This window comes from Peromyscus californicus, unplaced genomic scaffold (genome assembly GCF_007827085.1).
Source record: "Peromyscus californicus insignis strain IS unplaced genomic scaffold, ASM782708v3 Scaffold_21__1_contigs__length_65335640, whole genome shotgun sequence".
In the NCBI taxonomy this organism is placed as follows: Eukaryota; Metazoa; Chordata; class Mammalia; order Rodentia; family Cricetidae; genus Peromyscus; species Peromyscus californicus.
Genome location: NW_026294514.1, coordinates 27,399,975 through 27,426,378, shown reverse-complemented (window position 1 = coordinate 27,426,378; position 26,404 = coordinate 27,399,975). Strand labels below are relative to the sequence as shown.

General features: G+C 52.3%; 1 protein-coding gene across 2 annotated transcripts in view; it reads right to left on the bottom strand.

Annotated features, from left to right (window-relative positions):
* Positions 1–4,132: 4,132 nt before the first annotated feature.
* Positions 4,133–26,404, bottom strand: part of Pnkd (PNKD metallo-beta-lactamase domain containing) — a 74,889-nt gene continuing 52,617 nt past the window's right edge. For both annotated transcript variants that reach the window (XM_052749843.1, XM_052749844.1), the window contains 8 exons: positions 10,467–10,582; positions 10,217–10,329; positions 9,240–9,298; positions 8,606–8,698; positions 8,122–8,285; positions 7,391–7,477; positions 6,326–6,441; positions 4,133–6,106 (listed from right to left, as the gene is read on the bottom strand). In XM_052749843.1, the coding sequence (XP_052605803.1) occupies positions 5,933–6,106; positions 6,326–6,441; positions 7,391–7,477; positions 8,122–8,285; positions 8,606–8,698; positions 9,240–9,298; positions 10,217–10,329; positions 10,467–10,582 (922 nt within the window). In that variant the 3' untranslated portion in view covers positions 4,133–5,932. The remainder of the gene's footprint in view (positions 6,107–6,325; positions 6,442–7,390; positions 7,478–8,121; positions 8,286–8,605; positions 8,699–9,239; positions 9,299–10,216; positions 10,330–10,466; positions 10,583–26,404) is intronic.

The following is a 26,404-nucleotide window of genomic DNA, read 5'->3' as shown; positions in this document are numbered from 1 at the left end:
ATATATATATATATATGTATATGTATATATGTATGTATATGTATGTGTATATTGATTAGATTCTGGGATACAGAAGAGACCTATCTTCATCTATGTTTTACTTAAGTTGTGTAAGTGAGATTCCTATTCATCTTCCCCTTCACTGTTTGATTTACGGCAGACATTTTTCTATAGGCTAATCCATAATCTAAAAAGATTTTAGCCTCCCCGCCTGAAAGTACAGTCAGCTTTTTCTTTCATCAGCTGGATACAATATAAATTCTTATCCTAATAGTGAAATGTTTCACTAAAGCTTGCCCAGTGATTGGGTAAAATCAAAACTTATTAGAAGCCACAGTCATCCTAGGGTCCCCCCTGCTAGGTAGCGTCTCTGGATCTGTGGGTTGCAGTCTGATTGTCCTTTGCTTTATATCTAGTACTCACTTATGAGTGAGTACATACCATGTTTGTCCTTCTGAGCTGAGACTACCTCTTTAAAAAATATTTGTAGTGAGTAGCAGTTTGAGCCATGCCCTGAAGCACTGTCCCTAATGAGGCAGCTGTACCTGTTACAGCTTGAGGTACCTGCCCCTAGGGTGTGGCCACCAGAGACCCTTAAAAGCTGGGATGCACGTAGGCCCTCTCTTGGCTACCTTGTGGTTTTGGATACTGAGATCTTGGACCAAGCTGTTCAGCATGTTACATAGCTCAGCTTTCCTGGACCCTATGATAAATCTCCTGTGATTGTGAGCTACCCCCAAATATATTGCTTTGATCATTAAATAGACTCCATGGATTAATCCCATTAACTATTTTTTAATTTAAAATTAAAAAAGCAAGCCATATTGCTTTCATAATATGAATTTATGTAAAGTTAGACAAAAAAATCCTCCTTTTTGGTCTCACCAATACACTCCAATTTCTTTTTAAAGTTAGGATGTCGTGTGTCTTAGGTTGGACCAGAATGCCTCATGTAGTTGTGGAATTTCAGTGCTCAGAGCAAGCTTCTTGTCTTGGTATCACCTTCATCACAGATGATGCACCCAGGTTTAGGAAGGCCACCTGCCCATCAAAAGGAACATGGACTCCAACCTGCCAGGGCCTCCAGAGTCCTTGCTCTTTGTTTGTGACACGGCCTCACTATAAAGCCCTGGCTGGCTTGGAACTTGTTATGTAGACAAGTCTGGACTCAAAATCACAGCGATCCCCCTGCCTCTACCTCCCAAGTGCTGGGATTCCAGGCCTGTGCCACCACACCTGGCCATAGCTCTTGTTTTGAACACTTTGCTGTAGTGCCCAATGGACTGGCCCTGTGCTTGTTCCTATACTGGTTGAAGGAGATATTGCTCCATGGCTGAATGACACTGTGCATCTCTTGGAGTTCTAAGCAGTCTGCAAAACCCAGTGACAGTCACCTGTCTTGGGTTGCATTCAGTCAATCAGAGGCAGAACTTATCTTTGCATCCAGATCAACCCAACTTCAAATGCCCTCTCTCATTTGACCTGAACTTGGCATGTATGGACCTTCAGGATCAGGTTCTCATCCAATTTGTTTTTCCTTTTTCCTTCCTTTTTTTTTTTTTTTTTTTTTTTTTTTCTTTAAAAACAGGTTCCCTTGTATGGATCTGGCTGGCCTGGAATTCATTATGTAATCCAGGCTGGCCATAGGCATCCACCTGCCTCTTCCTTTTCAGTGCTGGAATTAAAGGTGTGCTCGGCCATGCCGGGTCTTCCACCAGATTTCAGTGGTTTTGCTCTGTGAGCATGGCTTCAGAAATCAAGATGGTTCCCCCCTCCACTCACACACTCACATATGCACACACACACACACACGTATGCATATGCACACACACTGACATACACATGGCTTCCACATTCATTTCTGCAATGTGGGAAAAGAAATGAACAAAAACGAACCATTTGCTGGTTACATTTGAAACTGTGTGTTATTCAAACACCTTTGGGGTCAGTCCATGTGTTCACCTCTATTTCCCTCCGAAGAGCCCCAGAAATCTGAGGCAGCCCCTTTCAAAGTGGCTGCAAGTACCTCTCCCTTCCAAGGCTCCTCAAAAGCCTCCAGCGGGAGCTGGTGGGAGCTTATGCTTAGGTGGTTGGGCATTGCTTCTAGTAGGGTCCGTCACTGCCGTTTGGGACTCCTCCTCCCCCCCCCCCCCCCCAGTTCAATGTTATAATGATGGGAGTGATAGAGCCCATCCTTGGTCATGTGACCCAAGATGGACCAATAGAACTCCACTCCTGGAACTAAGGGAGAGTCTGCTAGGCTTGATGAACTGGTAGCCTGTGAGGCTGAAACTTCTAGAGACCATCTGTGTCCTGCAAGGAGAAAGACCGATAAGGGCAGAAAGGAATACAGAGGAAAGCGGAGATGAACAAAGATACTCTTATTTATTTATTTTTGTTTGTGGTTTAAAAAAAAAAGTCTTTTGGTTTGCTTCTTGTTGCTGGTTGAGACAGAGTAGGCCAGAGACACCTCCATGTAGCCTCCAGTTCACCACGTGACCCAGGCTGGCTTTGGACTCCTGACTCCCCTGCCTCTGTCTTCTAAGTGCTGGGATTATTGGTGTGTGCCACCACCCTGGTACTGCTGTTATGAGACAGGGTCTCGGGATGTAGTCCAGTCTGGCCTCAAACCTGTAATCCTCCTGCATCTGCCCCCTAATGAAGATACTCTGAATCCCTGGCTCTGCCCGTGCCTAAAGTCCTCATGATGTGACTTCGAGTATCTCAATTTCAGGTTGCCTTCCCAAGCCATGGAGATGATGTCTCTCTTATAGTCTCTTATAGAAAATAAGACAGGGAAATTACTTGCCCAAGACATTGCCAAGCAGAACAGAGTGGGGACTGATCCCCAGGGTCTAAGGCTGAAGTCACCCACTGTCCGATGAACAGAAAACTCATGGTATGATTGTCTGGGAAGCACCAGCTGCAAATGTACATGCTCACCTATCATTCAAAGTGGATAGTCAGGTCGGAGGATCCCCAAGGCCCGTGGAAATGCTTCCCCAGCCCAAGAACTATCAATGAAAGCTCCTTCCATTGAGAATGCCCAGAGTGACTGTGGTCGAGGACCTGGGGCTCATCCACTTAGGACAGCAGTGAGCCAAACCCATCGCAGAGCTAGTCTGCATGAGGAAGGTGAGAACTGTGGCCCATCCCATGCCTAAGACGGAGGCTAACCTCTGCCAGGGAGGGAAAACCATTCTTGCCTGGCCTGGTATGGTACTGTACCAATGTGCACTGCTCTTCAACCATTCAAGGCCACCTATAGGTGTATTACCACAGCTAGGGGTCACTTTACCTCATGTTTTCCTTCTTTTTTTTTTTTTTTTTTTTTTTGAGCTGAGGATCGAACCCAGGGCCTTGCGCTTGCTAAGCAAGCGCTCCAAGCGCTCTTCCACTGAGCTAAATCCCCAACCCTCATGTTTTCCTATTTAAGAAATATCTTGAGAAACCCTGTCTCGAAAAAACAACAAAATAGTGCTTGCTTGGCCTGGAGAGATGGCTCAGTGGTTAAGAGCACTAGCTGCTCTTCCAGAAGACCAGGGTTCAATTCCCAGCACCCACATGGCAGCTGAAAGCTGTCTGTAACTCCAGTTCCAGGGGATCTGATGCTGTCACACAGACATACATGCAGCCAAAACACCAATGCACATAGAATAAAAATAAACAGATCGCCAGGTGGTGGTCGCACACGCCTTTAGTCCCAGCACTGGGGAGGCAGAGGCAGGTGGATCTCTGTGAGTCTGAGGTCAGTCTGGTCTACAGAGCCAGTTCCAGGACAGCCAGAGCTACACGGACCCTATCTCGAAAAACCAAAATAAAGAAAAAGAGACAAGCTGTAGCCAAGGCTGTGCTCCTAAAGCGCTCTTCATTGCTGGACTGTGGCTAGTGGTGAGCTGTGTGTCTCAAGCTGAGGGAAAGACTGGGGTACCCACGTGGCAGACTCTGAACCAAAACACATGGGCTGTGGAAGGAATATGTGGAGGGCATTGTTTCTGGGCTGTTCTGGTGCTACTGGGGATTGAACCCTGGGCCTAGTCCGTGGACAGGCTGTTAGTAACCCTCAGTTCTGAGACCTGGAACAAGCTCTCTGTTGCTGTTAGGCATGCAGCAGCACAGATAAGTCATTGAGTTAAATCATTCATTCAACATTTATTGAGCGCCTACTGTGTGCCAGTGCACCGTGCTAGGCGCAGAATACGAGATGCAGAAGATACAGTCCATGCCCTTAAGGATTCACAGTCTAGAAGGGGAGGCGAACATGTAAACAAGTAAAATAGTGTGATGGGTGCCACGAGAGAAGCATTTACAAGGTGCAGCAGAGGTAGCCTGGAAGACAGGGGTGAGGGATGCCTTCCTGGGGGAGGGGCCGGTGAGAGGCTCATAGAGGCGGCTGCCAGGCAGAGGAGGCGGGAAGAGGAGGAGGAGGAGGAGGAGCGGGAAGGCATTCCAGTTGAAGAAACAGCAGCGTGAGCGAAGGCACGAAGGCATGGGACTGCGTGTGTCCTGGGGGCGGGGAAGGCTAACTAGTCTGGTGGTATTGCTAGAGTGGGTTCCGAAGGCTGGGGCTAGAGAGGGCAGCCGAGGCCAGATGAGAAGAGAAACTGAGGGCGGGGGGGGGCATCTCAGAGGATCATCGGAGGGCACCACACAGCCCAAGGGACGGATGGCTCTGACACAGAGATGTGGCTCCTGGCTAACCCACGTGTGCCTGCTAGACAACCACGGCGGTGTCCTCACGGGGGTGGCCCGGAGGACAAGCAGAGCAGGAGGAGGGGTGAGCAGTGGGGTAGACCCAGCCCTGGGGTCCCGGAAGCTGCCATTCACTGGAGCTCCTTGCTCCCCAGACCTCTGCTTTCTGTACACTGCCAGCCTGGGGCCCGGGATCCAGTGGGAAATCACGTGGGGATGGAAGTTTTTTTGGCAAACTGTGAGGAGCTAGAGGCGTACCAGGACTGAAAGATCAGCCTGTAATGACTTCAGGAAGAAAAGAGTTGAGGATAAAGCAAGAGATGCTAAGGAGGTCAGAAGGGCAGACAGGAATTCCTAAGAACAAGGGCCCAAAGGAGAACGCAGCATCTCTCGGGTCAGACCACAGCTCACTCTCCCCTGGGAAGGCAGGCCCTTGTGAGCCGGGGCAGGAGCAGAGGCCAGTGGCAGACCTGGGACAGATGTGCATGGTGTGTGGCTCTGTATTCCAGCGACTTGTGTCTCCTTGGCCTGAGGCAGAAGATTCCTTGGCAATCAGGGACCTTTCGCTCTAGCCTTTGGGGGATTCACTGAGTCAGGGATGGGCCAGAGCCAGGCTTCCAGCCCTTGGGTGTTCTTAGGAATGGCTCTGCCTGGCAAAGTCTCAGCAGGGTGGGTAAGGTGGAGCTTAGAGTCTCGGCCACCCAGAGTCTGGCCGCCCCTGTTGGCGACCACTTTCCCAGGCACCACACCTTATATCACTGTTTTCAGGGTGAGCTTCTCCGACACCCTGGATGGGGAAAGGTGGAGGCCAGACTAGCCTGGTCAGTGCCCTGCTCTCCTGGGTTCTAGGGCTCCAGTGGGGGTGCGGCCTCTGGAAGGGGAAGCCAACAGCAGCAGCCTTCATGATCTGGCTATTGGTCCACAAGTGGGGGAGGGAGGCAGACCCTCTGAGGCAGCAAAGTCTAGAGGTGTCCCAGGTTGCTACTTTCCTCTTACCCTAAATACCCAGCTGTGTCGTGTGGGGTCTCCAAGCCTTCTGCTGCTTCCTCCTCTAGGTCCCACTGCCTGGGCTCTGCCCTCCCTGAACAGTCTGGAAGAATGGTGCTGCCTAGGGCACCGGTGGCGGTGGCGGCGGCGGCGGTGGTATTAGTGATGGCGTGATGGCGAAGGATGGCGAGGTGTGGGCGGTGGGTGGCTTCCCCTCTGCGGGGACAGCCTGGACCGGGGTGGGCTGGGGGTATCACTTGCTCTTGTGCATGTCCTTCAGCCGGCGCAGCTCCTCCAGGAGCTGGGCCCGGGAGGAGTTGTCGTCACTGGTGGGGCCCGGCCCCGGCCCCAGAGCTTCCTGCAGTGCCAGGCAATGGGTTCTCAGGAATGGGTTGTAGGCGCGCTCCTCTCCCAGGGTGGATGGGCACTGCAGGGCAAGAGGCACGGGGGTGGGTGGGTAGAATCTGGAAAAGGGACCCAGTACAAGGATGTCTGTCCTAGCCCCCTACTCTCCTAGGGTAAGAGGTCAGAGCTCTAGAAAGCGCTTGCGGGCCCAAGCTGGGCGGCGGCGATAGGCAGCGGCTAGATGAGTGGCCAAGTCCCGCACCCCACCGCACCCCATCCCGTCCCACTCCCCAGGCCTCACGGTGCTCTTGCGTTCCATCCGCTGTCTCTGCACCCACTGCATCTTCCTCTCACGGGCCAGATTCTCGGGCTCCACCACGCCTGCAAAGCCCAGGTTCTCTTCTGCGTATTCATGTCCTAGCCATGGCCAGCGGGGCCGGGAAGCAAGGCAGAGAGAGACTGGTGGTGAGGTCCTAAGTCCTTCCTACTCCACGGCCCAGGCCCGCAGCAGCTACCCAGCAGTCAGAGCGGAGGGCAGGGCTCTTGGGAAACCCCAACACCAAAGCTGCTTTTCCAACCACGGGCATTGCTGCGGGGTGGGGGGCAGAGGCAGTTTGGGCGGCGGTTTGGGCTCTGGGAGGCCACAGTTAAGCCTCTTACGTTGCCCGGCATGACTCCACTTATGACCAGGCACCTGCCTAAGCCACAGTTCTCTAATTTGCCAAGTGGAGAAGAGAATAACATGCCAGGCAAAAATTAAAAGAAAAAAAAAAAAGTTGGATGGGTAGGAGGGGGAGGGGGGTTTGGGGAGAGTTGATGTGTGTGTGTGTGTGTGTGTGTGTGTGTGTGTGTGTGTGTGTGTGTGAAGCCCACGTGTCACTGGTTTTCCCAGTGTATAGAACAGCCTGGTAAGTGACAGCTGCATACAGTATCCGTTACACAAGTGAGCATGTGTTCTGTGGATTAAATAAGGTATCTGTGATTTCTTGTATCAAATACAGGCCAGTGGGTACATGCGGACCAGATTTACTGTTTTCTCAGATGAGCAAAGGCTACTTTCTGTTTGGGCTTCGATCATAATTATCAGAACAAGTAGACAGCTTTCCAGGACTCTGAGTCCTCAGGGCTCCCAAGAGGCCAAGGGCTGACCTGGGGAGGGGACAGTGGCATGAAAGGCATGGGTATCATGTAGCCAGAATTACACTCCAGAAGGGAGGTCAGTGTCCGCTCCCACCCCCGGAGGACTGGCTGTGTTACCTCTGGGCCACAAACTGAGCTTGCCAGTCTCCGGGAACAGGAGGGACTGGGAGGGCCCTGTTACCAGGCAAAGCATGGAGCTGAGAGGAGAGAGAGGGGGGCATCTCACCAGGCCACAGCAGCGTATCATCCCCCAGGTCTAACACAGTGTCCAGTGAGTTCAGCATGGTCTCTGCTGTGCCTTCAAAGGTCCGTCCTGCATGGGGTCAGGTATGCAAGGGTGACACAGTATGGTGTCAGGTACACAGAGGGGGTGGGGCAGGACCCAGACTGGGCAGCTTGGGTCAGCCACCCTTCCTTCAACTGAGCCCTGCCTGGCTATCCCCAGGCATCCGCTCCCTCCTTATGGGAGAGCTGGTGTGAGGCCCTACACACATGGTGGAATGTGGAAGGCAAGGCTGTTGAGTCTTCTGACTGTCTTCCTGTGGTCCAGGCTTGGCGGGTAGAGACGATTCTCCCACCAAGAGAGTCTTAGACTTGGCTGCCCTCTGGGACTCTGCGGTCTAGGACTTGGGGTCCTCACCCACCTAGAGTGCTACCTTCTCATTTAAATATCCTCAACTTTCCATGGCTTCTTCTTCCTGGTCACTATCTTGGGGAAACAGGTCTCACCCAGTGGAAATCAGTCCTCTATGGGGTCTTTACTTAAAGGGTCCTCCCCTCAGGTCCATGCCCTGTGAGAATCTTGAGAACATAAACCATCAGGTAACACAAGTGTGGGTGACCACTAAACAGCCATTGGGGTGTTGGAAATCAACATTTCCAAACGTGACGTGGGACGGTGACTGCTCTGGCCTTTGTCTCCCCCCCCCTCCCCCCGTCTCTTTTGCAGAAACTCACCACAGCCAGAGAGGAAGAGCAGATCCCCTGAGAAGAGGCAGGAAGGACCCTTGTAGGGCTCCCCATCCAGCAGGTAGACCAGATGGCCTTGAGTGTGGCCAGGGGTGGCCAGGGCCCGGATCTGAAGCCGTCCCACACTCACCACATCTTGATGACACAGGGGACTGGGGCAGGAAACAACAGAGAAGAGGGAATTCAAGCTTGTGCCACGCCGGCCACGGCTACCACCCCGGACTTGAGGTGGCTATGGGGGGGGGTGACTTCTACAGCCGGGTGAAGACACAGGTGCCCAGGGTCTCAGGTCACAGCCTTCCTCCTCTGGCCATGGCTGGGTCATCTTGGGGCAAACAGGGTCAGTCTTTTTACATGGATTCCACTTGTCTAAGAGCTAGGTAGGGTGTCACCAAAGATCCAGCTGCTGACACCCTGGAAACCTGAAGGCAGGAGGGAGGAGATGCCCACCATGTTTGGGTCAGGGACTTACTGGGTGAGGTAGGGGATGCCATCCTGAGGGCTCCCATACACTCGGCAGTCCCTGTGCCGCCGGCTGAGGTCACGGTTCCCTCCACTGTGGTCCCTGCGGGATGGCAGAGATGAGCACAGGGGACTCCAGAGGACAACTGTACTTGGACTTCCCCCTTCCCTAAAGCACCCCCTGGCTTTTGTTCAGGCCATTTCTGCTTTAAATCACCCCTCAACTCGATATGCTTCCATGACCAATTCCAACTCATCCTTCTGGACTCTCTCGCTCAGCTCCAGTTATCATCCTCAAATTCCCCCCAAGTGGATCTGACCACACCCACCCAACGTTCCATCCTCTGCATCCTGTGCCACCTGCCAACTAACTAGACGTTCATTCTGTGGGCACCTCCTGCATGCCCATGAATGGAATACAGCAATTCCAGCCCTCCTCTGAGGCACTAAGTTTCTGAGTGCCATGATGAAGGACCCAGTCCCTTTCTCTCTACCTCTGGTGGTGCCTAAGGGACTTCATGAGGAGATGGGTCTTGCCCATCCTGATCACCCCCAGGTGGTCCCCTCTGAGCCCAGGTCTGCAAGCCCAACCCATGAAGGTAAAGCTGCCTGCAGCCATAGCCCCACAACTCCCAACCCCTTACCAGTGCTTGTGGGTGCAGAGAATAGCAACCAAGTTAACTCTTTCCTTTTCAATGGTAGCCTGAGGGAGAGAAGAGGTACTCAGGGTGGGGGTGGGGATACAGAGGGAGACACACTGAAAGTCTAGTTGGGGCTGGAGAGGTGAAGGAAAGGCAGGAGATGGGCTAGGGAGTGAGAGGCTGGCAAAGGGGCCCCGGAAGAGCAGAGGCCCAGCATGCCGTGGGACAGGGAGGAGAGAGGGGGCATCAGGAGTTGACACGATACATTAACATTGATAAGTAACTCTAGGCCCTGGGTTCTATTCCAGTACCACAACACACACATACACACACACACACACACACACACACACACACACACACACACACACCATATAATTGAAAAAATGTGGGTTGGGGATTTAGCTCAGTGGTAGAGCGCTTGCCTAGCAAGCGCAAGGACCTGGGTTCGGTCCTCAGCTCATAAAAAAAAAAAAAAAAAAAATGTTATACCAGGCATGGTGGTGCATGCCTTTAATCCCAGCACTGGGGAGGAGGAAGGGGCAGATCGCCAGCCTGGTCAGCATGTCAAGTTCCAGACCACTAAAGCTAACTTGGTGAGACCTTGTCTTGGGGGGCAGGGAGGTGAAGAGAAAAGAAAAGAGAAAGAAAAGAAGACAACACCCCCCCCCAACCCAGACAATAAATAAACAGATGACTAAGAACGGAAAAAGAATACCCACCAGGAGAACACAGAAGGTAAGGGGCAGACTGGAAACTGCCAGGATTCACAGTCCTCGGCCAGAACACCCACCCTCTGGCTCTGCCTAAGATATTCACTCCTCCCCATGCTCTATGGGGGGCGGTTCTTGTGTGAGGACACCCACCCACATGCAGGAGCATATCCCATAGTCAGAAGAACCAGGGTCAGCCCCCATCCATCAAGAGAAGCTGGCAGTCCCCACAGTGACTCCCGGTACCCCGGCTCACTCTCCCCTCACCTGCACAGCCCTCGGGTCTGAGGGGTCCACAGCCACAGCCAGCCCGGCTTGGGTGTCGATGATGAGGTAGCTGTAGTTGTCCGAGAGGACAGGGATAGGGAGCACCTTCACTCCTGGGAAAGGCAGACAGAGAAGCTGGGGCGGGGTGGGGAGCCCACTGAGGCTGGTAAGGAGGAGGAGGAGGGCAGTAGCCAGGGAGGTGGGTGTGGGGAGCAGGGTGGGGCGTTGGCCAGGGGCAGCCAGAGCTTACCATTGAAGAGGCGGGGCTGAGTTTTGGAATGGCCTTTGGGGTAGCGATTCCGAGCCCTCCGGAGCTGCTGTCGGTAGAAGAGGTACCCAAGCCAGGTCCGGGTGTACAGGCTGTACCTGCAGGGCAGGTGGCGTAGGGTCAGATTAATCCTCTTCCACGGCTGTATGCCCCACATCTCTGGCATCCCACTCCCTCAGCCACCCTGAGTCAAGCACTTTGCCGTCACCATTTTTTTTTTCGGTTTTTCGAGACAGGGTTTCTCTGTGTAGCTTTGCGCCTTTCCTGGGACTCACTTGGTAGCCCAGGCTGGCCTCGAACTCACAGAGATCCGCCTGGCTCTGCCTCCAAAGTGCTGGGATTAAAGGCGTGCGCCACCACCACCCGGCTGCCGTCACCATTTTATTTGTTTGTTTTCTTCTTTTTTAGTCTCATGTAACCCAGACGAAGCTCAACTCACTCTGTAGTCAAGGAGGACCGTGCATGCTGATCCTCCTGGCTCTGCCTCTACCTCTCAAGTGCTGGGATTATAGGTGTGGCTCACCACACTGGGTTCCTATGGTGCTGGGGATGAAACTTGTGGCTTCATGCTCAGGAAGCAAACTGACTGGGCTACGTCCCCAACCCTGGAAATTCCATTTTTAACCACTTCAGCTGCTGCTGCTGCTGCTGGTGGTCCAGAGACCAACTCTGAGAGCCACTGGGGTAGAGGAAGCAACAGACTGAGGCCCAGGGCGGCAGACAGCAGGGTTTGCTCGAGGAAGTGGAGTTCTACGGCATCTTAGCTGATAGAGGAGCAAGCAGGGGTGAGGCTGGAAGGGTTTGACCATCCATCCTTTTCCCACTACCATCCCAGCTATAGGCAGCTCAGGGAACTGGACCAGGATGCCAGAGTTCTCCAAACAAAATGTGAGACCTGTGAGGCCATCTAGGGCCCAGTTCAGAAGGGCCCCTTGGGCTCAATGCTCTGATGTCACACTATTTTGAATTTTTAATGATTTGAATATATATATATATATATATATATATATATATATATATATATATATATATTTAGTTTTATGAGACAGGTCTTGTCATACAATAAACATATCCTGAAGGTGGATCTCTGTCTCAAATTAAAAACAAAAAAGACAAATAAATAAATAGTAAAGGGCTGGAGGTGTAATTTAGTGGTAGAGTACTTACCTAGCATGTACAAGTATTGTGTTCAATTCTCAGTACCCCAAACAAACAAGACCGGTATTGCACAATATAAAAATGAATGGAAAATTCTTGCTCATTATTTAAAATTTCCTTTTCTTTCTTTCTCTTTTCATTGATTGGTTGATTGAGCTAGGGCCTAACTATGTAGCCTGAACTGAACTCCATCTGTAGACCATCACCATGTCTTGAACTAACTGGCAGTGGTCCTCGCACATCTGCTCCCCAAGTGCTGGGATCATAGTCATGGCGTTCACCACGTTGGCTTTATTCAGAATGACTAAGTAAGTAGAAAACTGAAAACACTGCAAGATAAAAGAGTGATGGAAGAACGGAAATGCTTCATATTCTCTCTCTCTCTCTCTCTCCCCCTCTCTCTCTCTCTCCCCAGAATCATCTGGCTATATAGCTCAAGGTGGCCTCAAACTTAAGATCCTCTCGCCTTTCTTTAGTGCTGGGATTGTAAGTACACAGTCAAGTCAGGCTTATTACTTTTGTACCATGAATAATAAATTTTCTCTTTTGTTTGAACAAGGGGCTTTGTTTTGACTAGTTAATTATCTATTTATTTAGGAACTATTGTTTGTTTGAGACAGGTTCTTGTGTAGCCCAGGCTATCCTCAAACTTGCTGTGTTACCAGTAATGACCCTGAACTCATGACCCGCCTGCCTTTATCATCTCCCAAGGGCTAGGGTCACAGGTCTGTACCACCCCATCTTGCACCTGGAGTTTGCATGACACTGGGAAGTACAAATTATGCATCTAGCCCTTCAGGATGGGAAGGAGCTGGCTTGGGCCCTTGCTGTGCAGGAAACAGGCTGGGGCGGACACAAGGTGAGGGAGCAGCCAATGCTTGGAGTGTCTGTCAAGCCAGTCAGAATACAGATGGCTTCCTAAGCTTGACAAGTTGAGACGGCATAGAGGGCTGACCCTAAATCTGGAGGTGTGTTTGAAGAAGGACAGACTCTCTAGCCCCTTAAAGAAATACTGGCTGCTTTATCTGCAAACGGTTTGCACAAACCAAGTAGGTCCTGGACGGTTTGGCAGTAAAGGTTCAGCTGCCGCCGAGCCAGGACTTCCGCTCTGCACCTCTCAGCTGCCCTGGCAATTCTGGCATGCCAAGGGAGGTCCTGCAGTCTGTGTTGTGCGCCCATTTTTATATCCTCTATTTTCGGTTTCATTTGCAACTCAGTTTTAGTCCTCTAGACTTTCACGTTTTTGACCACGTTTACTGATCCCCGGTTCCCGGCCGAGTGCCGTGTACACTGCACAAGATGGTCGACACTCCCTGAAGCGGGCCTTCTAGTGGGAGGGATACAGTAGGGAATAAAGTAGGGAAGGTGACCAGCTGAAAGCAGAGGAAGGATGAACGGCAGACAGAGTAGACCTGGCCGACAAGATGCCTTAGCCAGGAAGGGGGCTGGAGGCCAAGCCCGGTTACTGAGCTTGAGTCTCAGGACCCCGAGAGTGGAAGGGAGGACGTGACTCCTGTAAGTTGTCCTCTGATCTCTACCCCAGGACTCTAGCAAGTGCACACACAGAGACTAATCAAAAATGTCATAGCTATAGGCGACCAGGAAAACAGGCCTCCCAGGGAACGTGTTCATAAGGGACAGGCCAAGGAGGAGGTCGGGGGAAGCAGCCTCGAGGCCGAGCTCCCATCAACCCATTGTTAATTCTTTGTGTACTCTGCTGTAATAGCAAAGAGCTGGTGCAAGAGCGACACCCAGCTAGGGGGTGCGAGGGGAGCACTGAGCACAACCTGGATGTCCGTGAATAGATTGCAGGAATAAGGATTATAGATTGCTAAATAGCTGAATGACACATAGACCTTTTCTTGTTGAGAAGGATGATTACGTATTTAGATACTTCTACTGAGGAATGACCCAGGGTCATTGAAAGTGGCTCTTGGCGGTGAAAATACGGGTGTATCTTTCTTCGTATGCTGGGGATGGACTGTCCCATCTCCCCCCCACCTCCCTCCCCCCACCCCCCTCCTCAGTGGCTCCTTTGCTTGTGTACATTTTATTATTTGGTGGTAAATATGCTATGAATTTGGAGAAGAAAGGAGAGAGGGAGAGAAACTTAGATTCAGAGATTCTAAAAGAATCCTGTGGTTCAGAAATAAGACGCCCCCCCCAACCCCCCGTAAACTCATATAGTTGGACACATACATTTATTTTACATTCCTTTAAAAAAAATAAACAAGCATAGCTGGGTGGTGGTGGCGCATCCTTTTAATCCCAGCATTCAGGAGGGGAGGCAGAGGCAGACAGACCTCTGTGAGTTCGAGGCTAGCCTAGTCTACAGAGTGAGTTCCAGGACAGGCTCCAAAGCTACACAGAGGAAACCCTGTCTCGAAAAAAAAAAAAAACAAAACAAAAATCAACAAGCATAAAAAATACTACCTGAAAACACAAATGCGAAAAGGGGAAGACACTCATTTGAAACATAAACGGAAGAATACACACATAAGCTTCAAGACGTATTAAGACTGCAGATCTGGTGCAGGAAGTCCCCAAGTGTCCCTCTGACCATCTGCAGTCCTCCGGGAGAGGGCGGACTACAGCGGCTGGAGGCAGGTGGGAGAGGTAGGTGCCAGAGGGGCAACATCTGGACCATGCAGAGAGCAAGGTTAGCTTCTTGCACTGCTTGCCTCCTCCGGGAGCATGTGGCTGCTGGCAAGAGGTGAAACAGCCTGCCCCTCCAGGCCTCTTTTGTCCTGTAGGGGTGACTGCAGAGGGGGTGTGACCTTGAAGGTCACTCAGCAGACACTTTTCCTTTCTTAGACTCGATGAGGGGCTGAACTCAGATGGACCTGTGCAGCTGCCTAGTGTCAAGTTCTGAGTTCAAGGTGGCAGGCAGCAAGGAAGGCAGTGGGGGTGCGGGGATGCCTGAGCAATAGTGAGGAGGCACTGGGTGTGGGGAGGCACTGGGTGTGAGGAGGCACTGGGTGTGGGGATGCACTGGGTGTGAGGAGGCACTGGGTGTGGGAATGCACTGGGTGTGGGAATGCACTGGGTGTGAAGAGGCACTGGGTCCGAGCAATCCTAGCTCCACACCTTCTCTTGGGCAGGTCTCTCACCTGGGACCTTCTTCCCTCCGCTGGACCTTCTCCAAGAAGCGTCCCCTGACTCCTCTCCCTCTCTCTCACTGTGGCTTCATTCACCACGCAAACACTTGCGGTTTCTAACTTGCAGCCTAACGAACACCTGGACACCGGGCAAGTCACCAAGCACAGTCAGAGAGATTTGCATAGTCTCAAACTATCTGCCTTACAAGATCCTAATTAGTCACTGGAGAAACCTGGCTGACTCCACTTGAAACTGATGACGAAAGATAATGTCAGGCCCGAGGGCTCCATCAGCAGCTGGGCACTTGCCTAGCACCCATATGCACTGGGGTTCCAGCCCCAGCACCCACAGAAAGGAAAACAGATGCCTATCTCAGCAGTAACAATATATTTTTGACCATGGAGGAAGGCACAACTTCCCTTCTGTGGCCGTCATGTCCAAAATGTACAACCATAATTTATTCATGGGAAAAACCTCAGACAAACCCAGATTGAGGGACCCGCTGTAAAACACCTGGCCAGTGCTGCACATCAGAGGGGTCTGGGGGAGTCTGGACAATGCGGGACCCTTGCTCAGAGTCAGGACCGGAAAAGGAGCCGTCGGGAGACAGCTGGCGACATTTATTTATTTATTTATTTATTTATTTATTGGTTTTTCGAGACAGGGTTTCTCTGTGTAGCTTTGCACCTTTCCTGGAACTCGCTTTGGAGACCAGGCTGGCCTCGAACTCACAGAGATCCGCCTGCCTCTGCCTCCCGAGTGCTGGGGTTAAAGGTGTGCGCCACCACCGCCCGGCTAAGCTGGTGACATTTAAATAAGGTCTGATAGTGTTGACAGTCTCATTGCTTCTGAGAGCTTTACTGTGATCACGAAACAGTAACACCCAGCGGGGGCTGGGCTAGGTGTACAGGACTTTTTGTGTGGGTTGTTTGGACACATCTAAAATGATTTCAAACTGAAAAGTTAAACGACGTAAAGAAATACAGCCACCCTCTCCTCTACGGAGTATTAGTCCTGCCCAAGCCCTGTTCTGACGTTTCTGCCCTTGTCACTCACGGAAAGGGCCACAGTTCCAACTCCTGCTGTCACGTGGCCCGACAGATAAGGTTCTTCATCCTTAGGACGGTGGTGCCCTGGCAGAACCATATAAAGGTTAAGTGGCACCAAGAGAACACGTGGAAACCACCGGTCAGAGCCGGGTGGTGGAAGGGGTTCCAAAACTGCCACTTCCTTTCCAGATGCTGCCAGATGCCGACCCAGCTGCCAGGAGCGGCTGAGAGATGTCCTGGTCTTCCCTGTCCACTGCTAACGTGTGTGCTGTGATTCTGTGACACAGACAAAAGGCAGAACCTGGCTGGGTAGTGGTGGCACACGCCTTTGATCCCAACAGAGGGGACGGGATTGAGACGCAGAGGCAGCAGGATCTCTGTGAGTTCAAGGCCAGCCTGGTCGATGGCGCAAGATCCAGGTCAGCTAGGGCTACAAAGCAAAAAGAGGAGGAGAAGGAGAAGGAGGAGGAGGAGGAAGAGGAAGAAGAGGAGGGGAAGGAGGAGGAGGAGAAGGAGGAGGAGGAGGAGGAGGAGGAGGAGGAGGAGAAGAAAGAAAGAAAGAAAGAAAGAAAGAAAGAAAGAAAGAAAGAAAGAAAGAGAAAGAAAGAAAGAAAGAAAGCAAACTTTATGAGTGCAGAGGCCAATCTCTTGGGCTTATTTTATTTGGAAAATATCACTGTGCTTGCTGGACACAGTGGGAACAGCACAGAACAAAGCCAAAGGCTCCTTGCCTTGGTGATAATTATGTTGTAGCAAAAAAATATCGGAACTCACGCACATTAACTGAGAAGACAGATGAATCATTAACTCCCAGCTAACTGGAGCCGGCTCAGAGCCACTACAAGGAAATGGGCCCCAGCGTACGCAGAAGAACCAAAGCCTCCTCTCTTAGCCTGCAGCAGGACACTGAGAGACGGAGCCTGTAGTGAACTGTTTGGGGTGGTACTGAACCAAGGGCTGGGCAGGCGGGACTGCGGCATGTTCTAGGAGTTTTGCCAGGAGGCCTCAAGGTCTTGGCAGAGGCAAAGTGCTAGAGCGGGAGCCGCTGAGTGGGCAGGGAGAGACCACGGAGAGACCACGGAGAGAGCGAGAGAGCCAGGGGGAAGAAGATGGTGGCAAAGACGGTGTGGCTAAGGAGGAGGCAGCAGTCTGAAGGACGCCCTGCAGGGTGGCCCAAGGGGAAGGGAGCCTGGGGTGTCAAGTCAGTCAGGTTGGGAGAAGCTGGGGGCGGGCTGAGGTCCTAGCTGTGCCTGGTGCGACCCCCGACTCCCACCCTACCTCCTCCCCCGCCACCACAGTGTCTTTACATGGCTCTGATGCGGAGCTCAGCTCCTCCATGGGTACCGTCAGCCTTGGCCACGTCCTTCTCTTTAGCCCTCTCTCTCCAATGAGGATGTTTCCCAGTTCTGGCTTCTGCCACTCTGGATGGCTCATACAGGGGACAGGTCATCTCTAGGTCCTACAAGAGCCTCCTTCACCTAGACTTTGGCTTCTGGTCCAAACTACAGCCAAGGCAAAAGCTCAGGCTCCGAACGCACCACTTCTGACTGAGTCTTGCTCCTGCTCCGAGCCTGCCTGGCTCCCAGAGCTCACAAAGGATTCTCAATCCCTGGTTTGACCCTCCACCAGACTCTGCCTCCTCCCTTCCCATTGAGTCCGGAGAAAACCCTGCGCTCCCCAGAGCGAACGGGTAGAAACCCCCTACATATCAAGAGCAAAATATAAAAATAAACCAGGTCATACCCAGACTGTGGGAAACTACACAGCCAGGAAAACAAATGATCAAAACCAGGACTTAACATGCACAGAGTCCGAACACGTACCATTAAGGTAAAAGACATGTTGCCAAGAAAACAACCTGACATTTATTGAAATGCCAATGCATGCAGAAGCCCTCCCAGTTCCCACTCAGGATGCAGACACGTGGCAAAGGACAGAGCTGTTGAAGATGGTCACCATCCTAGCCAGCAGTACTGCTCAGCCTCAGGGAGGTGGGGGGACTGTGGCCTTCCACCCTATCTATAATGTTCTATTTCTTAAGTTGGGGAGTGGGGCACGGACTGCTGTGTTAGCTAGTGGTGTCGAAGATGCCTAAAACAACTCATTAAAATCAGGGCTGGATGGGGCTCAGTAGAAGAGCATTTGCCTCGCACGTTTGAGGCCCTGGGTTCATCCCTCTGTGCATCTCCTTCCCCCACCAAAAATACAACTTTAGGCCTGTGTGGTTGTGTGCACCTTTAATCCCAGCAAGTGGGAGACAGAGGCAGATGGATCTTTGTGAATTAGAAGCCAGCCTGGTCTACATAGCAAGACCCAGGATAGCCAGGGCTACATAGAGAGACCCTGTATCAGCAACAAAAAAAGAAAAAAGAAAAAGAAAAGAAAGCAACTTCAAAACTGTCCTCTTGCTGGGCATGGTGGCTCACTCCTGTAAGCCCAATACATTAAATGGCTGAGGCAGGAGGATCAGGAACTCAAAAGTTGTCTTCAGCTACACAGGGAGTTTGATGCCACCCTGGGCTACCTGAAACCTTGGCTCAAAAAAACAACAGGGGCCGGGCGGTGGTGGCGCACACTTTTAATCCTAGCACTTGAGAGGCAGAGCCAGGTGGATCTCTATGAGTTCGAGGCCAGCCTGGTCTACAGAGTGAGATCCAGGACAGGCTCCAAAACTACACAGAGAAACCCTGTCTCAAGAAAAACGAACAACAAACCAACCAACCAACCAACCAACCAACAGGGGGCAGGAGTCCACCTAACAACTGCAGTTCAGTCCCCACAACCTCCACCAAAAGCTAGATGTGGTAGCATGCATCTGTAATTCCAGCACTCCTACAGCAAGATGGAAGGTGGAGACAGGGGACATCTCCCCTAGCTCAAAGGTCAGCTAGCCTAGAGCACGCAGGACAACCGCAGAAACAAGACTGTGCCTCCAGAAGCATGTGCTGGCTAGTTTTACATCGACACAACTAAGTCATCTGAAAGGAGAGGGCCTCGATTAAGAAAATGCCTCCATGAGATCTGGCTGTAAGGCAAACCTGCAGGGCAATTAGTGATTGATGGGGGATTGATGTAAAGACACTGTGGGGGGTGTCACCCCTGGGTTCTGTAGGAAAGCAGGCTGTGCCAGCCGTGATCAACAAGCCAGTAAGCAGCGCTCCCTCATGGCCTGTGCATCAGCTCCAGCCTCCAGGCTCCTGCCCTGTTTTGAGTTCCTGCCCTGACTTCCTTAGATGATGAACAGTGCTGTGGAAGTGTAAGCTGAAGTAACCGTTCCCTCCCCAACTTGTTTTGATTGCGGCGATTCGTTGCAGCAATTAAAAGCCCCGATTAAGACAAAGCGGAAGGAGAAAACTGACTCCGGACAGTTGTCCTCTGACTGCCACCAGAGGGCTGTGGCCTGTGTGTGTGTGGCATGGGGGCCATGCTGTGGGATATTCTGTATGGCAAATGTGTTGCTAATTAGTCAATAAATAAAACACTGATTGGCCATTGGCTAGGCAGGAAGTGTAGGCGGGACAAGGAGGAGAATAAAGCTGGGAAGTGGAAGGCTGAGTCAGAGAGACACTGCCAGCCGCCATGATGACAAACAGCATGTGAAGATGCCGGTAAGCCACGAGCCATGTGGCAAGGTATAGATTAATGGAAATGGATTAATTTAAGCTGTAAGAACAGTTAGCAAGAAGCCTGCCACGGCCATACAGTTTGTAACCAATATAAGTCTCTGTGTTTACTTGGTCGGGTCTGAGTGGCTGTGGGACTGGCAGGTGAGAGAGATTTGTCCTGACTGTGGGCCAGGCAGGAAAACTCTAGCAACAGGGCCACACTGAGATGATTCGGTGGTTAAGGTGCATGCTGCCAAATCTCATGACCTGGGTTCCCTCCCTAGGACCCACACAGTGGAAGGAGAGAACTGACTCGTGCAAGCTGTCCCCTGAGCATACGTGTGCCGGGATCACACATGCCCCTCCCCCACAAGAAGGTCAAAAAGGGTAACAAACAAATAACAAAGAATGAAAAACAAAACAGGTCTGTGAATGTTGCCCAGTTGGTAGCATGCTTGCCTGGCATGCATGAAGCCCTGGCTTCAGCTCTGGCTTATAAACCAGGTGTGGTTGTAGGTGGCTATAATCCCAGTGGAGTCAGGAGGATCAAAAGCCTGAGACCAGCTTAGGCTGCATGAGACCCTGTCTCAAACAACGCAACAAGAAAAAGCTCTGGGCTCGCTGCCTCTGCTCGGGTAGCATTCTGGGCCTGAAATCCCCTCTTTCCTTGTGCACCTAGACTTCTCTACTTCCTGAAGTCCTAACCGTGTTCACTCTTGCTGGGAGATGTCGCCATTGACGATGCCATCAGAGGACTTCTCCCCTCTGCTCCATCTGGAACCCACAGCCATCTCAGCTCCCCAGCCGGGCCCCCACGCACAAACCTAGTGCCTATGGTTTCCATGGTATCCTACCTGGGTAGTACCTGCCTGAGGCTAACAGGTTCCCACCTGCCCCTTGGGTGGCTTCCTGTGACTCGCCGTGTTTCCCCTCCACCCCCAGGAGCTCCTACACTGGCACAGCACAGCAACTGGCATTCAAGAAAGGCTGGCTGGAGATTGGGAAAGGCCGGGGAGGGGCTGGGCATGCGCCTGGCACAGGGGCTGGCCAGAAGGGATCCCAGGCGAGGCCAGGGCTGGCAGATGCAGCAAGCCTCTAATGGCAGCGAGTTGCCCAACTGAAGTCCTTTCCACCCTCCCTCCCTCCTCTTGCCCCACTGCCCCCACAGACCTGGACAAGCAGGGTATTTTGCCAAGCAGGTCACCCAGATTCAAGGGCATGGGTGGGGGCTGTGTCACTGGGACATAAAATCTTAATGTTGCTTGCCATGTAGGCAGCATCGAGGGCCTCAGGGCCAGGGAGAAGGAAGACAGAGGAGAACAAGGAGATGGAACACAGGCCAGACGCTCCCAAGAGGTCCCCAGGCCCCACTCTGCTCCTGTCCGTAAGGTCAGAGTCAAGGCTCTTCCCTGGAGCTCATTGCCACATCTTTAACAACAGTTTTCCATGCTGCAGCTTTTCTTGTCTGAGCCTGTGAGCAAGCTCCGACTGAGCCCAGTGCCTCCCATGGGTTATCTCAAGTCCTCCGCTCAATCTGAGGCAGGTACCATACTCCCATCTTTCAGACAGGAAACGGAGCCTGGAAGAGTGGAAGTAGACCTTGTTGGATCAGATCACAGGACAGGGAACCGTGGGTAGAGATATCTCCCTGGAAGCCTGACCTGGAACCCACTAAAATCCTCCCCAAACCCCAAGTCAGGAGTAGGACTAGTATGGGCCTGAACGATTAGACCGCTACTCCAATTCCTCTGAAGGGCTTTTTGGAGAAAAATGATAGGTCAGGGTGGCTACACAGACCTGGGCACTTAACCCAGGATCTGGCCTCCGGGACCTCGAAGTCTGGTAACCGCTCTGCCTCTTGTTCCTGAACCAGCCCATGATATCCACGAGCATTCTGCACTCAACTGCAGAGAGGGCAGGGAGCCCTAGGGGTGTCAAGATGGGACATCTGGCCCAGGGACTTTTGAAAGCCCCTGTGAAATGAAGGCTCTTTTGATTCCTGCAGGCGAGTGCTGGCAGGTCAGTGATTTCATGGACGCCCTGGGAGCCCTAGGGAGAGGAGAATTTAGGAAAAGGGGTAGTGACTGGAGGGGGAAATGTAAGAGTCACTGTAGAAGCTGTGTCCTACGACCAACCCGTACCCGCCTGACTGGGACGCCATGGCTTAAGGATGGAACCCAGGGCCTGCCATGTGAAAGGCAAGCAGCCTACCACTGAGCTATATATACCCCAGCCCTTGGCCCCTGGTTTCTTCAGTCCTTACCAGACACACAGCCTCTGTTCTTCTATTGCTGGGTGCACGGGGACAGGGACTTATTCTCCAGCCTCTTCGTCTTTTTATTCAACTCTTCTAAAAATTCATGTGATTAATAGGGGTAACACTGACAGCCACACCCCACATGGGGTCCCCAGGCACGGCCAGCAAGCTGGGCTCTAGGACAGCACTCACAGCAGCATATCAGAACAAGCCACTGGGGTTGGGTACCTAGTCCACATTGAGATGTTTGACCTCTTGGACCAGGTGTGGCGGCCTTTCATGCCAGCACTTGGGAGCCAGAGGCAGGTGGGTCTCTATGAGTTCCATGCTGGCCAGAGATATAGAGTGAGATCTTGTCTCAAAACAACAACTACCACCAAATTCCCCCAAACAACAACAACAACAACAACAGGGAGATTCTGACTCCTTCTATCCCCTCCCCGAGTCTGTAATGCTAAAGACAGAACCTGGGGCCTGGCACACGCTTGGGCATGCGCTCTCCCGCCAAAGCGCAATCTTTCCCCAGTCCTGAAATCTGACTCGGTATTTCTACAGCCCGGAACAGCATTTCTACCCACAATCACCCCATGAGAAAGAAAATAAAGTTTTCTAATTGGTCCCCTGGGACCCGGGTGGGAGACAGTGTGGGGCTGCCGTGGGAGCAACCCAGGCTGAGCTACAGCCGTCCCAGGGCCCAGAGCCCTCCTTGGGGCTTAGGATGGTGAGCAGAGTGCCAGCCTCCTAGTTTGCACTCACCTCCCTGCTCCGGGGCATGGCTTCTCTGGTATCTGAGCCCAGCCTAAGCTCCATGGGAAGTCATGGGAACAGACAGCTGACAGAGGGCAAGACATCCCCTCCCCCGCCCTCTTCTGCTGCCCAGGAGAAAAACACACAAAGCGGGTTCTTCTTCCCCTTCCCCTCTCCCCAGGGCAGCCCTTAAAGGAGCCTTTAATCCCAGCACTTGGGAGGCAGAGCCAGGCGGATCTCTGTGAGTTCGAGGCCAGCCTGGACTACCAAGTGAGTTCCAGGAAAGGCGCAAAGCTACACAGAGAAACCCTGTCTCGAAAAACCAAAAAAAAAAAAAAGGAGCTGGAGGGATGTCAAGTGACTGCCTCAGCTGAGCCCAGGGTCCCATCTCCAGCCAGGGAGCAGGATGAGGGGGATTCTGTATCCACAGAACATTATATATATATATATATATATATATATATATATATATATGGCAGTCAGCAGGGTCACCTCCCTTACCTCCTTCCCAGCTTAGGGACAGCGAGACCTAAGAACCAACTGTAGCCCAACAGGCAGGCTCGGAGTAGTGAGACCGGCCCAGGGTGGTGAGGCTGGTGGTCCTGGGTATTTCTGGCCAAGGCTTGGCTTGTCCAGGCTTGCATGTGACCAGTGATGGGACACACCTAATAACGAACTTGGCATGGCTGTCTGAGGGCTGAAGGACCAGACCCAGGAGGGTCACAGGTCACAGGTCACAGGTCACAGGGTTCTATTGAACAGGACTGGCTCAGGGCCTTAGGAACAGTCTCTCCCTATTGTGTGCTTTCTTGGGAAGAAACAAGCTAAGGAGGCGCTAAACAGGGCCTTGGGTGAGGGTTTCCTGTAGCCTCCAGCATGCCTGGAGGTCACTTCCCCATGCCCAGGAGAGGCCAGGGCATGCAAGGTCGGGCGTCTCCTGTTTATTCTCCCCGCCACCCCCACCACCCCCAACTTCCGACTCTTTGCAGGCCTCTCCAGAGGACGGCCACCTTTTACAGAAGGAAGCCGTGTGACTGCTAGGAGCGCTCAGGCAAGATGAGAAACGCATTAGAACTGGCAGCCCCTCCAGCGAGCCCCACCTTAGCCAGAAGGCCTGTGCCCCCAGCTGCCAGCCTTGCCAAAGCACTGGAACCCACTGCTTTTGGATCTCTCCTCTCTCACTCATTTTCAGCACAGGCCCTTTTGACAGAGAACCTTGCTCTCTGGGCAGGCCTGTGGGAGTCCGGCTGCAAAGCCAGAGCTGTGGCAGCCTGAGCCCAGGAGAGAAAAACACACTGAAAGCTCACACAGCACCCATGCTTCCCTCCCTCTATCCATTCAAAAACATTGATAAGGGTTGCCGGTGCACCAGGCATTGCTCTGGAAGCTAAGGTACAGGAGAACCAAGTCTTACTCTTGTTTGGTTTTTCAAGACAGGGTCTCTCTGTGTAGTTTTGGTGCCTGTCCTGGATCTCGCTCTGTAGACCAGGCTGGCCTCGAACTCACAGAGATCCGCCTGGCTCTGCCTCCCGAGTGCTGGGATTAAAGGCGTGCGCCACCGCCGCCAGACTCAAAGTTCTTCTCTTGTGTGGCCATATTTAGGTGAGAGGAGTGAAACAGTAATCAAAGGGACAAGTCAACACACAGGGCACATCACGTGCTGTCACCTACTGCTGAGACTAAAGCTGGTCAAGGGGAATGGGAGGGCAGGGCCCGGGATAATGCCATACCATACGCAGGTGAGGTGGTGAGGCGGTCACGACGCAGGGCGGGCCTCCGGAACAGGTGGATTTGGCGGAGGTAGAACGGTTTGGAGGAAGGACTGGCTGGGAGTGTTTGACAAACGGTAAAGTAGTTCCTGTGGCTGAGCTGTGAGCAGGGCACAGAGAGCCAACTTTACCAGAGAGAGAGAGAGAGAGAGAGAGAGAGAGAGAGAGAGAGAGAGAGAGAGAGAGAGAGAGAGAGAGAGAGAGAGGAGATACTGCTAGAGGGGTCTGAGCAGAGAAGTGACATGTTTCTGATGTTTTTATCTGTAATTTTGGCTTCTTACAGTTACTGTGGGCCTGCTCCTGTGCGGAACTCACAGGACAACTTGCAGGAGTCACACACTCCAGTTATGAGGCTTGAAATCTTGTTCACTGAGCCCTCTCAGGGGCCATGTTTCTGACTTAAACCAGCAGTTTCAATTGAGAATACTTAGGGATGCTGCCAGTTGCGTCTCCTATAGCCCAGCTCACACTGATCCAGCTGTGTCTCCCACAGCCCAGCTCACACTGATCCAGCTGTGTCTCCCACAGCCCAGCTCACACTGATCCAGCTGTGTCTCCCACAGCCCAGCTCACACTGATCCAGCTGTGTCTCCCACAGCCCAGCTCACACTGATCCAGCTGTGTCTCCCACAGCCCAGCTCACACTGATCCAGCTGTGTCTCCCACAGCCCAGCTCACACTGATCCAGCTGTGTATCCCACAGCCCAGCTCACACTGATCCAGCTGTGTCTCCCACAGCCCAGCTCACACTGATCCAGCTGTGTCTCCCATAGCCCAGCTCACACTGATCCAGCTGTGTCTCCCATAGCCCAGCTCACACTGATCCAGCTGTGTCTCCCATAGCCCAGCTCACACTGATCCAGCTGTGTATCCCATAGCCCAGCTCACACTGATCCAGCTGTGTCTCCCATAGCCCAGCTCACACTGATCCAGCTGTGTATCCCATAGCCCAGCTCACACTGATCCAGCTGCCTCTTCATCTAGGCCACAAACAAAGGGTTCTTTACTCAAGGGTCCTCATGTCGGGGCTTTATGCCACCCTTGACATTGGGTCAGTGGACCCTATCGGCCCAGACAAGAGGCTTCCTCTTTCAGAATGGTAAAAATAAAGTTCACCGGGAGGACAGTGGATTTGATCACAGGGCAGGGGGGAGGGTCAAGAAAGATCTCCTGGGGGGCTGGAGAGATGGCTCAGTGGTTAAGAGTGCTTGCTGCTTGTCCAGAGGACCGGAGTTCGGTTCCCAGTGCCCTTATCGGGTGTCTCACAATCGTCAAACCCCCAAAAGGAAAGGTGAAAGGTCTCTCGCCTCCCCTCAACAGGCAGGCTCTCCACAGAGCTCTGCTCTGCCAAACCCTCTCCACTACCACCGAGGAGGCAAAGGCGCAAAGGGAAACTGAGGCTGACGCAGAGGCCCGCATGAGGGAGTCTTATTCTCCAGATCACAGGCTCCTTAGCTGCACCCTGACACCCCTGGGAGCTTGTTATACCCTACCCCTGCCGGTTTGAACCCTAGCTCACATCTGTTCACACGGTCCTGTCTCCTACCTAACCTTCTGGGGCGGGGGGAGCCCTGTCTCCTTCTGGGCGGTGGGGTGCCAAGCCCTGCATATACTATCCAAGCACCCCATTGCTAAGATACAGTCTTAGCCTAGGAGATCTTTCACTTTTTTTTTAAATGTAATTTTTAAAATTTTATTTATGTGCGTTGGTGTTTTGCCTGCGTGAGGGTGTTGGGTCTCCTGGAACTGGAGTTATAGACAGCTGTGAGCTGCCCTGTAGGTGCTGGGAATTGAACCTGGGTCCTCTGGAAGAACAGCCAGTGCTCTTTACTGCTGAGCCATCTCTCCAGCCTCACATCTTTCTTTCTTCTTTTTTTTTTTTTTTTGGTTTTTCGAGACAGGGTTTCTCTGTGTAGCTTTGCGCCTTTCCTGGAACTTGCTTTGGAGACCAGGCTGGCCTTGAACTCACAGAGATCCGCCTGCCTCTGTCTCCCGAGTGCTGAGATTAAAGGCGTGCGCCACCACCGCCCGGCCATCTTTCTTTCTTTTTTAAAGAGTACTTTTGAAAAAAATTTGTGTGTGTGTGTGTGTGTGTGTGTGCGCGCGCGCACGCGCACGCACACGCACAGTTACTCAAGGAGGCCAGAAGAAAGAGGGTTATATCCCCTACTGCTGGAGTTACAGGTTGCTGCCTCACTCTGAAGGCTGGCTGAGGAGAACACTGCCCACATGCTGT